Source organism: Delphinus delphis, chromosome 2 (genome assembly GCF_949987515.2).
Source record: "Delphinus delphis chromosome 2, mDelDel1.2, whole genome shotgun sequence".
NCBI classification, from domain to species: domain Eukaryota; kingdom Metazoa; phylum Chordata; class Mammalia; order Artiodactyla; family Delphinidae; genus Delphinus; species Delphinus delphis.
This window is the reverse complement of record NC_082684.1, coordinates 42,340,007-42,355,497: the sequence shown is the minus strand read 5'-3', so window position 1 is coordinate 42,355,497 and position 15,491 is coordinate 42,340,007. Positions and strand designations below refer to the sequence as shown.

The window sequence follows — 15,491 nt, the reverse complement described above, 5'->3', positions numbered from 1 at the left end:
TTTCTGAGGCAAAACTGGGAAAGCCAGTTGGTAAAACCTTGCAGTAGGTTTTCTACCTTGGCGACCAATTCACAATTACTTTCCTGGGCAGACAAGATGCCTTCAGATGTCGAAAGGAGAATAATAAATAGATGAGATCACTGAGGAAAATGTGAAGGGGAATCAGGTCAGTGTTGCAAACGTCAGTGTCGTTGCAGTGGGTGTGCTCTGTGGTAGTTTTCGTGTACGTGGTTGGATCGAAATATTAAACCTGTTGAATGCTTCAACATATACAGGAAGGCTAAGTTTCTTTTTTAATGCCTTTTCCACACTGCCCCAAAACCCTCAAGAATTTCCCACAATTTGCAGATAAGCTGACTAACCTGCAGAGCCCCTGATTTAGTGGTGACAACTGCCCTATGGAGATTAAACCAGCCTCATTCCAGGAATTTGTTCTGCTGATACACACAGGAATGTCAGGGAAAGGAATCTGGTTAACATATTTCCACCAAACAGTAGCTAACAAATATAAATCCCCCTTCCAACTTTTTTATGTAGTTCTCACTCCCCTTTGTAACGTCCACTTAAAATCTATCAAACACTTATAGAGGACTTCGGGGTGCTGAAGTCTTTTTAAAGTCACTCACCAAAAAAAAGTGTTTGAGCTGGTATTTGAACCCAGGTCACGACTCCACGGCTGCCTGTCGTATTATATCTGCTCATCCGTTTTTCCCTAACTGAAAAGCTACATTTGCCATGAAAAAGATGGGAGTTTCTTAACAGTTATCAGAGAGTGAGGCCGATTTTAACAAAGAACTTTTGTTCTACGTGGTATTTTATTTTCTCCTGTTGCAATTGTAATAAAGTAATCTTGGCATAAAAGTCATTAGAAGAACATGAAAAGACGAAGGTAATCAGTGAGTTTTAAAATTTGCATTCAGTAAACATGAAAACATATAAACCCTCTAAGCAAGTTTTTATTTATTTTCAGTCCAGAGACCTGTAGTTTCCCTATGATACCAGGAGACGGAGACGTTATTTTCCATGGAGGCGTGTGTAGAAATAGAAATTATACCTACTTGGCCTTGATAAAATGTAATTATACAATTTGAGAAGGAGTAAGATTGAACAGCATCTGGTTTGGGGCTGTGAGGGTCAGCAGCAGTACTCACGTTTCCAGGGGACCATGTCTTATGGCCTCACTGGGGAGATAAGAAAAGAGTACTTGTACATTTTAGGACATCAGCCATCACCTGTAGTCTATGTGCTCTGGTCCTCTGCTGATAATATTACTGGGAGGATGCGTCGTGAGTCCTCGGCCTAGAGTGCCCCCCAGTTTATCTTTTCTAAATCACACTAAATTTTGCTTGAAGATTTGGAAAACATAGTTGTTCAAACCAAGTACAGTTGACCCTCGAACAACACGGGTTTGAACTGTGAAGGTCCACTTGTACCTGGAGTTTCCTCAACAGTAAATACTATAGCGCCACATGATCCGCACTTGGTCGAATCCCCGTTTGCAGAACCGTGGATACGGGAGGAACCGAGTATGCAGTGGGCCAACTGTAAATTACACTCAGATTTTCTACTGTGTGGAGGATCAGAGCCCTTAACCCCCTTGTTGTTCAAGGGTCAACTGTATTTATCTGCTCACCCTCTTTTCTCTCAGGATTTGCCAGAATCATTTCAGTTAGGAGGTTCCAAAAAATGCCTAATACTATGTTTCTTTTTAGACAATGTCTTTTTAATGTCATTTGCATATTCCTTGTGGATGACACCAGAGGGTTTGGGAAGGTCTGAAACCTTAAGGGCCTCAAGTGTGGTCATTTCGGTGGGGAGACCTTTTAAGACGCAGCACGTTGACCTGAAGTGGTGAAGACTCTGACCTTTAGGGCTTGTTTCAGTCGGATCACCAGAGGACCAGAGCATATAGACTACAGGTGATTGTAGATTGGTGGCAGTGTACCCTTTCTGAAAAGGGCTATTAGGTGATTCAGGAAAGTTGCATTCTTTTACATATTCGTTGAAGAACAAAACTTGGCCTCTTGGAAGAGTGAGAGCTTCCGATGTGACAAAGCTGGCCGTTTGAGTGGTAGCTTCTTATGTTTGTATAACCCCCAGTTATAGGGGGTTTGTCTCAATTTGTCTTTAAAGACTCTGAGTGGGTCCCTTAGAGTCAGGGAGGTAGAAAACTCAAAGGGGGAAAATGATTTGCATTTCTTTCAGCGTGGGCTTAAATTTGTTTATTGACTTCCCTCACAGACTAGTAACAGGCCCTCTGGCGAGGTTGCGCTTTGTTTGGTGGGGAGCTCCAGTGACACTTGGTTTGGCTCTTCTCCCAGATGATCTAGACTAGATGTCCTGGCTTCCAGACTGGTTTCTGTCACGTGAACAGCACAAACTTCCTAACTCGAGATCTGTGTTATATTGGCTTTAGGGATTTATGCCCTAAACCCACGGTTAAAGTATTGAGTCATGACAGAATAGTCGTTGCCAGCTTTTCAGGGTAGAGACCTGGAGGTCCCCTCCTTTGCTCTTTATGTGAAGAGGGGCTATTCTCTGGCAGGAGTCCATGGCTTGGGCCTGGAACAAGACTGTTGATTATGTGCTGGTTGAGGCTTGGTCTGGCTTGAGGGTGTGCATGCACTTCATTTGGGTTCCTTCCTCCCTTATCTCGGGAGGAAGTAGGGAAGGAAGGGGACTGGTTCTGGCTTCCACTTTGCATGCCCCCCCTCCCCCACAGTGATGCGGGCAGACCCAGAGGAGGGAGTGTGCTTTGCTTTTGCTGTGCTGCTTACACAGTGGAGCAGGAAGTGTTTTCAGGATGGCAGAGGCTTATTTGAATGTTTGGATTTTGGTTTCCCCGTCCATGGTGGGATGCCCTCATTGTTTTCCTCTTGTCTCAGAAAAGTCACTGGGTTGAGAGGATTGACTGCTGGGTGAATTTCCAGGAGCCACTCCAAGAAATGCCCTATTAGAACATCCTTTTGGGACCAAGCGTGTGGGAAGGGCTGTCCCTCCACTGGACTCACTGAGAAACGCCCTTTCCGTTTCCTGATGGAGAGGATGTTGAAACTTACGGGGAAAACACATTCCGTTTCAGACGTTTCTCCTACAGCCTTTAGACTGCAACCCATCATTTTTTAAAGCTCCAAATAGTATTTGGCATCTGGTGTTCTTGAAATGAAACCAGACATGAGGAATGTGAGATGGGAGAGAGATGGCCAAGGAAAGAAGCAAAGCAATTTTTTCCTTTCACATTCTTCTTGATAAGAGAATTTGGGTTAACATTAACATGTTGAAACCCAAGTCGTATGTCAGAGCCCTCTGCAAAATGTGAGGTAAACTGCAGCTCTGAAAACAATAGGTTTGCTAATTAAAACTGAGGGTTCTCTTAACCTTTCTGTTTAAAATTGCATTTGTGGCATAATTTCTTTTTCTTGCCCTGCTTTTTATGTCTGTGACATTGTTTCAGAAATTCCAGAGACCATTTATAATAAACAATGACAATATTTTAGTGGTAAAATGATAACTGGAGAATTAAATGCAAAATACTATCTTGATTAAAATAATAGACGTGGAGCTCGACATACATGGTGCCCACTGCGTTTCGTGTGTCCATGCAGAAATTCTCAACTGTTTAACCAAGTTGGTAGCAGGAAGGGACCACCGTCTCCTTCTTTCCCATCCTTCAGCATGTAAGCTGTTGTTTCCCCCGTAACCACTTTGGTTAGAGGAAGACCTTGGTAACTTAGCCAGTGAGTGTATCCCTCAGCCATCTTATAAATGTGGCCATAAGTCCCTGATGAGCCAGCGAGACTGATGTACGTATCAGTGCAAATCTGTTTTGTCAACACGACCTTCCATTTTCCCCCATATGTTAGGTACTGCTCATGTGTAGCTTTGTGGAAGGCAAACTTTCCATATTACGTATGTGTTGTGACTTGGCATTATCAAAGGAAAAGTATTAAAGGGGGTTTTCTTGTGGACTGTTTCTGTTCTCTAGTTTTGTTTTTTTTTTTTTACTCATCATAATTGTAAACAACATTCCTGCAAATTTGGTCCTCATTTTTTGACTGTTATCACATTGAGACTCTTGTTTGTTTTGGTAAAGAGCAATACAAATGACTCTGACTTCGAGCTAGGCCACAGATGGATTAAATTTCTGATTCTTTGCTAAGCAAAATGCACCTGCTCCAGAATCTTAAGCAGCTTTTTAATTGCTTCCTTGTGCACGGCATAGCAATAGTCATCTGTAATGCTATAGGTGGATTGCAGTTTGGGTGTCCCAGAAGCACCTTCTCCCCTCTGCAGCAGGGCCAGAAGCTGAGATGAGAAGATGTGTTCTGGTTGAGGGCCCAGCTGTCCTGGTGGAATTAGTCCTTTCCCTCAGGCCGATCTGATTGAAAAGGGGGCCAAGATGTGGAAACATCGGCTGCTGGTTTCAGTAACTACACATTTCCTCTTCAGTGGCCAAAAGGACCAGCTTCACTGCTCCCTAAATGTCCCCACTAGGTGTGATCTCCCTAGTCTGTGAGTTTTCTTCACCTATTTCTCTAGCACCTAGCACTGAGTCTGGCCTATGGAGGCTCAGGTATGATAGCTGAGTAAGTGAATACATCTTGGGCGAAGTGTTCACTGAATGTAAGGAGGGGGGAAAATGTCTAAAAGATTCTATCAGCGGATTTGTTTCCAATGGAGTTTACTTGAGGATGGGTGGAAAAACCAAGTACCAGCCAGTTCGGCCAGAGAGAAATTTCTCACTGTAGGGAAGCTGCAGATACCGCCAGGATGAAGTCTGTTTGTGAGGCTACTGTCAGCATCAGAAATCTTGACAAGTGGCTAAAGAGCACTTGGCAATCTGATTGCCTTCAAATGTTTTGGCAGTTGTGAAAAACAGATCTACAGGCAACTGTGGGAAGAACACCGAGTCGCACCACCCTGAAGTTCAGAGATGAGACCATCTGTTCACTTAGGCATTTGTGCTTTTGCATTCAACAGACATTTATTGCAGATATACTGTGTGCCAGGCACTGAATGAAACTTGGTCCCTGCCTTTAGGATCTCATAGTTTAGTGGGGGAAACAGACATGAATTAAAAAAAACACCCAAACCAAAAAAAGACTCAACTATGTATATGGTGCCGGGGGTGTGAAAAGAAATGTGTGACCATCTCTGGGACATTGAAGGGTCATAAAAGCAGCAGTATTGGAGTGTGGTCTTGACTGGTAAGTGGAAGATAGTCAGGTAAAGATGGAAAGGAGCACCTAGGCTGAGGGGACTGCAGAGGGATGGGCTCAGAGGTGCAACTACTGCTGCGGGCATGTGTGTATGGGGCGGGCACAGGGGTGCACAGCAGTTAAGGTGTGGGAGAAGAGGGTAGAAAATAAAGGAGGGTCTTTATTTGGTCCAGGCTGGGAAGTTGGACCATATCCAGGAGACACTGCAGAGCCCAGTGACACAGTCGGATTTATGACGTGCTGAGAATAAATCCCAGATTCCTCACTCCGGTGTACAAGGCCCTGGGGTCTGGGCCCCTGCCCCCTGCAACCTCATCTCTCTTAACAACACTCCCATTACTCGCTATGCTCCAGCCCCACTAGTCTTTCTCCCTGATTCAAATGTGCCGAGGTCCCCACCTGCCCTGGGCTGCTGCACACACTCCTGCTGCCTGGAGTCCTCTTCCCTGACACTCTGCAGAGCTCGTCCCATTTATGCATCAGTCTTCACTTTAAATGCCCCCTCTCAGATCACACTATCTAAAGTAGCTGTCCCCTCCCACCAGCACCATCACCAGCATTTTCTTTCATTTTCTTCTTGCATCCCCTGTAACACTAACTAAAATCAGTAATTATGTTATAGTTTACTTGATTCTTTTACCTGCTTTCTTCAAATCAAATAAGCTCCCTAAAGACATATTCTCTTATTTTCAGCCTTTTTTCTTTAGTACCTAGCACAGTGTTTGGCACCTGATTGATGCTTGATAAACATTGGACACAATGAATTAAATGGATAAATGTGATGGACTAGGGTAGCTGTTGGCAGCCTTCAGCCCATGGGCCCACGTGGGCACACCACCTATTCTTGTATGTTCCATGAGCTAAGAATGATTTCCACATTTTTAAATGGTTTAAAATCAATATTTGTGACATGAGAAAGTTATATAAAATTCAATTTTAGTGTCACAAATAAAGTTTTATTGGCACACAGGCACACACCCTTGTTCACAGAAATGTCTTTCATGTTGTGGCAGGCTTGAGCAGTTGTGATAGAGGCTTAATGGCCTACAAAGCCTGAGATATTCACTATCTGGCCCTTTTCAGAAAAGCTTTGTCAACCCCTAGACTGGGGTCAGGAAGAGGAGTTAAGAAGCTGTTGTAGTCATTCACATGAGAGATGAGAGGAGGCTGAACTAAGCAAGCAGGTTCTCTGACCTCTGCAAACCCCACTCCCAGCAATTAGGCTGTTCTGAATAAACATCTCTTTGCCTTCACCAGCAAATCAAGTCTCTCGCAGATTACTCTTCCTAATTGCCCCTCTCCCTGCCAAGTCTCCTTTTAAATCTCATGTGTCAAATGGGGATGATGGAAAGAAGTGATGGGTGTGAATGTGCTTCTAGAATCTTGTACACAGGCCGTTGTTGGGATCACTCGTTAGTGAAGTGCTAGAGCAGTTAAGAGAGCTGGGCCAGAAGTGCCTACTGCCACTAAGGGGTCAAGTGAGATGATTACTTTTGCTTCCTGTTTTGGTCTATATCCAGGAAACTAGGCTCTGAACAGTGGAGCTCCAAGTAAGTGCATTAAAAACGGTTGCTTGTTGGAAATCTCAAAGTTTTGCCGTCATCTACAGTTTAAGGATGGGCTTAGTGGAGGACCTTGTATTTGGGGTTCCACGGAAGAGCCAGAATAAAAACTTGGTCTTTGGGATTTACTGAGGCTTTTAAACACAAATCACCTATCAAAGGCAATATTTGTCCTTTTTAAAATGATGTCAATTAGGTCCTTAAATGTAATAGGCCCTGTATCTCATTACCCATCTTAGAAATTAGCCAAGACCCCTTAGTATTCTTCTGTTTATAGAACTGTTGGCATATTTTTAAGACTTGAAAAATGCTTTGGACTGAATTTTCTTAGATCTTAATGTCTCCTCTGCTCCCCTCTTCTATACCGCCAGAACGTAGTATAACTTGTGTTTAAGCGAAACAACTTGTAAAATGCAAAAGTAAAGTAATTACTCTCTTTATTAGTTTCTCAAATACATTGATTACCCTCCTATATGTGTGAGGCACTGTGCAACACATGCCGTGGGCACTTTTCCCTATGGAGTTGACTCTTCAATGGGGGAAGAAAGACCCAGACCACAGATTACCGTACCTGTTGGCTGTGCATTGTAGAGGGTCTCAAAACGCTAAAAGGCCCAGATCATGTTCAGATGGGTGGGTAGGTTAGCAAGACTGTCTGCCAATGAACTTGAAGGCTGAGCACGGACCCTCCATGAGCTGGCCTTCGCCTGCTTTGTTTCCTTGACCTCATCTCCGAGCAGCCTGAACACTGCCTCCCCTGCCCCCTTCCACACACATGCGTGTGCAGTCGGACCTTGACAGTAGCCTCTGAACAGTCTCTCTTCAGTTGACGGACCAGCAGTGGTAGGGTATGTGGGACACTTGAGTGGGAGGTGGTTCCTGCCCTGAGGACACACACCGGAGACAAACGTGAACAGTTATAGTTTAATGAGATAAGTCTTATCTCCCATCTCCTGGTGTACATCAGTGCCATTGCTGCCTACCTGCTGGTTAACAAAGTGCAAGAATTGTACACTTAGAGAAAGCCTTATAGCAATTTGACATCACTGAGATATTTGTACTGTATTTTACAAAAATATGTTTGTAACAGATTGGTGGGAAAACCGTCCTTCACCACAGTTTGAGAAGCTGGTGTGTAGATCACCATAACTTAGAAGTTTTTGATAGGAACAGTTTTGCGTACACGTTTCCCCCTCCTCTGTCACAGAAACAAATAATCATATAAAGTGTTTTTTAAAAATCTTATCTCGTTTTATTAATTGTGAAAGTAGTATTGTGAGAACAACTTGGAAAGTACAAGAGTTTTGGGGTTTTTTAAAAGTAATCCGTACAGCTGACATGAGCTAAATGCTGCTTATATTTTAGTGTATTTCTCTTGTCCTTCTTTTCTGCCCATGTATCAATATATACATTTTTTTCATACATAAATGGGACATTGTGTACCTATTTTTTATTTCATATATCATAAGTATTTGCATGTCATTAAATATTCTTTTTAATTTTTTATTAAGTTATAGTTAATTTACCATATTATATTAGTTTCAGGGGTATAACATAGTGATTCAAAATTTTTGCAGATTATATTCCATTTATAGTTTTTATAAAATACTGGCTATATTCCCTGTGCTGTACGATATATCCTTGTATTAAATATTCTTTTTCAAAGGATTGCATGGTGGTCTATCATCTAGTTGTACCATAATTTATTTACCTTTTTCATATAGTTCTCTATTACTAACACCTATTTTATGCCCTTGTTTATTCTTATAGCTTTGTTCTTGCATCCCCTTGTTTCAAAGCTCTTATAGCTTTGAAAATTTTTATAAAAACACCTTTGATAGTGTCTCTGAATATATCCGTGGAATATATTTCCAGAAGTTGAAATTCTAGGTCAAAATTGTGACTATTTTAAGGGCTTAATAAATTGCCCTTCAGAAATGTTGAACCAAATTTCATCTACCACCAGCAGATGAGGCTTACTGCATTGAGTACTCTCAGGACTGGTACTGTCAGGGTGGGGACACTGTTGACAAAGATAAGGGCAGAAGAAATGAGTGGACCACCTGGATGGAAGATGTTGGGAGTGCAAGATATTTATGGGGCATGGAAAACGGTCTGTTGGCTAAGTGTAGGATACTTTTAAGGAAATAGAAAAGATAGAAACAGTGAGTTGGAATTGGATTTGATAGCACACTGAAAGCCAATTTAGAATGGTGTTGGTAGGTTTTAAGTAGGGAGATGGGACTCTCCAGGGCTCAGCTACGGGAAGATGTTATACAGCACCACCTGTACCGTACCACCCCTCAGTCCCCGTGTACTTGCCCCTTCCCAGCTCATGCCTTTGTTTGCACTGGTCCCTCTGCCTAGTGCCCTGCTTTCTAACATCTGTCAAAATTCCACACAAGCATCAGGGACCAGATTCTTCCCTACATAGTTCCTGCTTGATTACATAGCACTTAACTGTATAACATGTCATATTACTTTTGTAATAATTATTTGGTGCACTACTCTCTCCCCCCAGATTTTAAGCTCCTAGTGACCCACTCCTTTCTGTATCCTTAGGTATCTACTATCACGCCTGGCATATAGTAGATATTAATACACATTTACCAAAGGAATCCCAGGTACTGCATATGTCTCATATGACCTTGCATAAGTATTCCTTAGGTCAGGAGTTGTATGCTTCAACAGAATGGGATATTGGTATCTCGGCTAAGTCTTTATCCCAGAGTCAGTTAGGTCATCACAGAGGGCTCCATGACCGATACCTTGCTCTTAACCTCTTTTCTCCCTTCCCAACTCAGGACTTCAGTTGCTGGCTTTCGGAGGCCACTGTCCCTTAAAGTGAGTGGAGAGCTTGTCTCTAGGAGTGTTTGCGAAACATAGTTGTTTATGAGAATTTTTACCCGAGTTTGCATCATTACACAATCAAGAAACTGGTGACAGATTTTGGAACTGGATTCTCTGATTTGGAAGAGATGCTGAAAGTCCATAAGTTGGATTTTACTTATAAAAAACTTAAGAACAAGAACAAAGTTCAACGGAGCCATCCATTTCCTCACTATGCAGAATTAACCATTGTTAAATGTTGACACACTTGCTTCTGGTCTCTCTTCTGTGTGTATACTTTTATTTTTAAATGCATAAATGATGTATGGATACATTGTTCTTTAAAAATTTAAATTGTACAGATAAAGCTTAAAGACCCCTTGACTTTCATCCCCATGCCCCATAGTCTAAAATTTTTTTGAAGTAAAGTCCTTTGTTTAAATGAGACTTTATGTAAAAGTCTGCTGTTAAATATGTGAGTATCCCATGTACATGTGTCCCATGTACTGTCATGTGCTGGGGGCACAGCAAGGAGCAATATATGCAGGGCCCCTGCCCCCATGAAATAATCACAGTGGATAATTTGAAATAGTGGTACTTGCCCTGAAGAACTTCAAACAGGGTAAAGGGATAGAGAGTGACTGAAGCATGGAACAGGACTGGGGCAGATACAGTGGTTGGGGATGACTTTCTGAGAAAGTGAAATTCGTGCTGAGGCCTTAATGATGAAAAGAACCAGCCGTGCACAGATGTGGCCAGAACACGCCAGTCAAGGACATGGCTGATGCAAAGGCCCTGAGGCAGGACCCAGCATGGCTAGTGTAGTTGAAGTGCAGTGACCCATACGAAGAAAGCTACAGGGTGAGGTGGGGAGGCAGGCAGGAGCCAGATTGTGATGCCCTTGGAGGCTGTTGCCTGGCCTTTGCATGTTCTTATAATTGCAGTGAGTAGCCTCAGGACGTTTTTATAAAATAAGATCGATACCCAATATATCAATATCCAAAAAAGTATAAAAGCAGAGCTGCTGGAATTGAAGCTGGAGTGAGAAGCTCAAGTCAACACACTTGCTGAAAATCTCTAATCTCTCTCCCGTTTCCCATCTAAGAGTTGGGGTACCTTACACACCTTAGGCATTTCTAACAGCTAACTTCAGTCTGAAGACAATGGAGCCAGGGACTCCTCACCTGCATCCTATCCCAATCACAGACATTAGAAAATTCTTCCTTATGTCTCCTTACAGCTTTACCCATTGTTTTGTTTTTAATAAATTTATTTATTTAATTTATGGCTGCATTGGGTCTTCGTTGCTGCATGCGGGCTTTCTCTAGTTGCAGAGAGTGGAGGCTACTCTTCGTTGCGGTGCGCGGGCTTCTCATTGCAGTGGCTTCTCTTGTTGCGGAGCACAGGCTCTAAGCGCGCGGGCTTCAGTACTTGTGGCACGTGGGCTCAGGAGCTGTGGCACGCGGGCTCTAGAGTGCAGGCTCAGTAGTCGTGGCACACGGGCTTAGTTGCTTCGCAGCATGTGGGATCTTCCCGGACCAGGGCTCGAACCCCTGTCCCCTGCATTGGCAGGCGGATTCTTAACCACTGCACTACCAGGGAAGCCCTACCCATTGGTTTTAAATTAATCCTGGGGGGTGACACAGCTCTGACCCTGTTTCTATGGATTCGCCCATAGAAATCAGTTCGACGATAATTGCGGGCCTCTGCCTCCCCCTCAGGTCTTCTCTTCTGTTTCAGGAAGTGCCTGCTGTAGTGTGAGCCCCGTGTCTCAGCACGTGCTGTGTTTGTCAGGACGGGGACATTAATATATTGTCTGATCATCTGTTGTGCACTCTCTGTGGTGCTCAGCGGTCACTGTAGCTTCTCCATCAAAGTTATGTGCCCACAGCTCTAACGAATGAGTAGTCAAGACCCAACCACATCTGCTTTCTCTAATTTTTTTTTTTTTTAAAGAGAGAAATGTAGGGGAGGCTTTTAAGTCTGACTGCCAGTTTCTGTGGGATAAATCCAGACTCCTCAGCTTGGGTTGCAGCTTCTCCACACCAGCCCTCCTCTCTACGCTGACTCCCCCTGGCTCCTCCCTGGAATTCACGCCCTTGTTCCTACCATCTTCCTGGCACAGATGTGGCTCTCCTCCTCTGCCCTTCCAGCTCACCAAGGGCCAATTCATAATCCACCTTTCTTTTTCCTTTCAATCCCATCTCTTTTTAAAAATTGACAATCTACAGAAGTTATACAGGAATATGCTCTCATCATAAAATATATATATATATATATATATATATACACATACATATATATATATATAATAAAAAGTGTGTTTCCTTTCTTGCCTTTTCCCCAACCCCTTCCTCCCTCAGAGTTAGGAAATTGCTGTGTATCTTTCTAGGCCTTTTGCTATGCAGTCCCATGTAAATTATTTAGGTTTTTGTATAAGATTGTTTTTAAAAGACATTATGGCACATGTTATACACATTATTCTTTGAGTTGCTTTTTTCACTTGACAGTATAACTTAGAAATTTTTCTAAGACAATACATGCAGTTGTAACTTAAAAAAAAACTATGCAGTCATTAAAAATGTATTTTTATGGTAAAAATTCAAATTCAAAAGGGTATAAAGTGAAAAGGAGTAGTTCTCCCATCCCCTCTCTTTGGAGGTTACTGCTGATAACACTTCCTGACATATATTCATAAATGCTTTAAAACATGTAATCCTGTAGTATATAGTATACATATCACATAGTATCTTGAACATTTTTCCATATCTACATGCACAGACGCCTCGTTCTTTTTAGTGAGTGTGTAATGTTCCATTATGTGAATATACTATCATTTATTTAACCATCTCTCTATCAGTGAATTCATTTGATCTTTTCTGTTTGAAAATCTCGGACCCTTCTAGCTCGTGTTAAGTCACTCCTCCTTTGTTATGAATTTATTCAACACAATAAACATTAACTGAGTGTCTTCTGACTTCCTGGTGCTGTGCGGGGCACTAGGGCCACCAAGTTGCTTGATACACAGCCCCTTCCCCCTGCTTTGAGTTCTGCCAGTCTAATAGGAAGACACATTCCTAAGGAACTTTGACTGTGACATGAGCTGGAATGGATAGATATGTCTTAGCATATATATTATTAATTCTGCTTGGGGAAAGTAAAGGAGAAATTGCAATCGAACCCTAGAGGATAAGTAAGAGATCCTCTAGGTGGCAAGGAAGAGAAGTTCATTCTTGCAGGGGAGTAACAAGAACAATATGGGTTGGCAAGAAAGAGCACACGATGTGCAGAGAACGGCCCGGAGCCCAATGGGACTGGAGCATATGCCATGGCGTGAGGTGGCTGGGGTGTTACTGCTTGCTCAGCAGTGGGTCATAGGAAACACTGAACAAGTGCCTAGACGGGCATGTGCTCTCTGCCCACGTTGTCCCCTATGCCCTGCAGACGTTGCCTGCAGATGTTGGCTCCACTGACATTGCCTCTGGCTCACCAGGCTCTTTCTTGAATTGGTCTGACTTGAAAACTATATAAATCTTATCCTTTTTGTATTCTTAACATGTCATGTCCTCTTTTCGCAGAGTTTAATCGGTCAAGAAACAGAACAGAATTCAGCTATGGCCCCGAGGAAGAGAGGTGGACGGGGGATTTCATTCATCTTCTGCTGTTTCCGAAATAATGATCACCCAGAAATCACGTATCGGCTGCGAAATGATAGCAACTTTGCGCTTCAGACCATGGAGCCAGCATTACCCATGCCCCCTGTGGAGGAGCTGGACGTCATGTTCAGTGAACTTGTGGTGAGTCTCAGACTTCCATCCCAGGGGTAGTTGGGGCTATCCAGGAGGGAGGGAGAGGATGTGGACAGTTTGGTTAGACACAGGCTTGCCTTTCTTCAGTGAAATGGCCCCCATCCGTCCCTTCGATCTGCACCCCCAACTGTCAGCACTGAGCCTGTGGAGAAGGAGAAAGAAAAGGTAGCATCACTACATCAGAGGGCTTTGCTGGTGCTTTAAGTGGAGGGATTTAGATCTTTAGGTCTTCAGATATGTGGCACGACTGCTTCCTAAGTTGCCCTTTCTAATTCCTCCCCATCCCAACCTGAGATACTTGTGTGCACAAATATTTCCTTCATCTGCTTCACACCTGCTGGGATTACCCCATGCTTCCCGCCACTCCCAGTGTGTAGTAATAGTGTCTTTTAAAAAATTAGTCATACTATCCCTCCCGTCCTTGATCCTTGGATGAAAGACATTATTACTTCAGTAGAGTATAATTATTTAGCCTAATGATAGGACTGCAATAATAACTGTTGTGGGAAGCTTTTTATAGATACTATCATATTTTAGAATCCACTATACTGAAGTGAGGGATGTATCTAGTGTAGGACCCATTCATCAAGAGATGTAGGTGCTCTCTTCAAGTTTCTGAAGCGCCTGTGAAGTAGTGTTCCTTTCCATTCTGTGTTCCGGAGGTTATTATGGTACAGTTAAGGGCACTGGCACGGGCATTAGGAAGACCTTAGTTCAAATTACTGCTCTGACTTTATTATCTGTATCAGTATGGAAAAAGCATATGACTTTTCCAAGCCTACATTCCGGAAAGCAGAAGAAAAAAAAAAACCACCTTCTCCTAGGTTTGATGTAATGTTTAAATGAGAATAATGCAGAGTGAGAATGGCCCAAAGCCTGCCCCTTCTTAGGGGTTCAATAGACGTTACACGAGGGCTCTATCCTCCCTTGATCACCACTGGCATTTTGTAACGGAGTTAGTTCTAATCAGACCATTTATATTGTTCAACAGATACTAGAGACTGCTATCATTTTACATGAATCTTAGGTCAAAAAAGTAACGTAGGCTGTGTCATTGCCCTCAAGGGCTAATAACTGAACTGATTGTCACTCCAGCTTTGATGGACCAGGATTCACCTATAAGCTTCTCTTACGAGATAAGCCAAGAAGAGAGAGTACTATGAAGCTGATGTTTGAGTTCTGGCCTCCTCAGTGGATTAATGGGCTGATTACCAACCAAAATCGGTGGGGAAAAGAGATGACTCCTGGCAGCATGTTTACACTTGATGACGTTGAATATTTTCAGTGTTTCAGGCATCTCTCTCTACCCTCTCCCATTCCCACTGCATGCAGAACTCTGTTCTAGATGCTAGCAAGGAGATTCAAAACGGAAAACTAGAACCTGCTCCCAAAGAGCTGGCAGTTTCAGTAGTATAACAAGAGGTATAATGCCACCAAAGGAAGAGGCACACACACCTCTGTGTAAATGTGTTTTGGGGTGTAGGACACAGTGATGAGGAGGGTGGTCAGGGAAGGCTTTCTGGAGGAGGTGAGTTGTGAGGAGGGATAGAAAGTGAGAAGAGAAGTGGAGGGGATCATTGTTCATGGCCGTCTCGGTCATCTGCAGCTAGTTTATCCTGTGATAGCAAAATCTTAGTGGTTACAACAGCAGAGGCTTATCTCTTGCTGATGCTGCATGTCCAGTGTGAGTCAGCTGTGCTTCCGCTCTGTGCCATATTCTGCTCAGGACCAAGACCCAGGCCTGATGGAATAGGAAAGAGAGACATGGTGAACTGCTAGCAGGCTCTAAGCTTGTGCTTGGAAATGACACGTGTCACTTTAGCCCACATTTCCTTGGCTAATGCTGATCACACAGGGTAAGGACATATCATCCTTCTGTAGAGACTGGCACCACAAGTCACATGGCCAAGCCTGAGGTCATTGGGATGGGTGGAGGACACAGTCCTTTCCCAGGGATGGGCAGTGAATCATGTGTCAGGATGGCTATCAAGAAAGGCAGTAATGATGCACTGATGTGCTTGGTGTTATTGCCCAGTTAAAGTATTTTAAAGCCAAAAGTCAACCTAAGGAGA

The 15,491-nt window shown here is 43.2% G+C and overlaps 1 protein-coding gene across 3 annotated transcripts in view; it reads left to right on the top strand.

The window, feature by feature from the left end:
* The window catches only part of DAAM1 (dishevelled associated activator of morphogenesis 1), a 179,359-nt gene that overhangs the window by 52,573 nt on the left and 111,295 nt on the right, over positions 1-15,491 (top strand). For all 3 annotated transcript variants that reach the window (XM_060004472.1, XM_060004473.1, XM_060004471.1), the window contains exon 2: positions 13,189-13,407. In XM_060004472.1, the coding sequence (XP_059860455.1) occupies positions 13,225-13,407 (183 nt within the window). In that variant the 5' untranslated portion in view covers positions 13,189-13,224. The remainder of the gene's footprint in view (positions 1-13,188; positions 13,408-15,491) is intronic.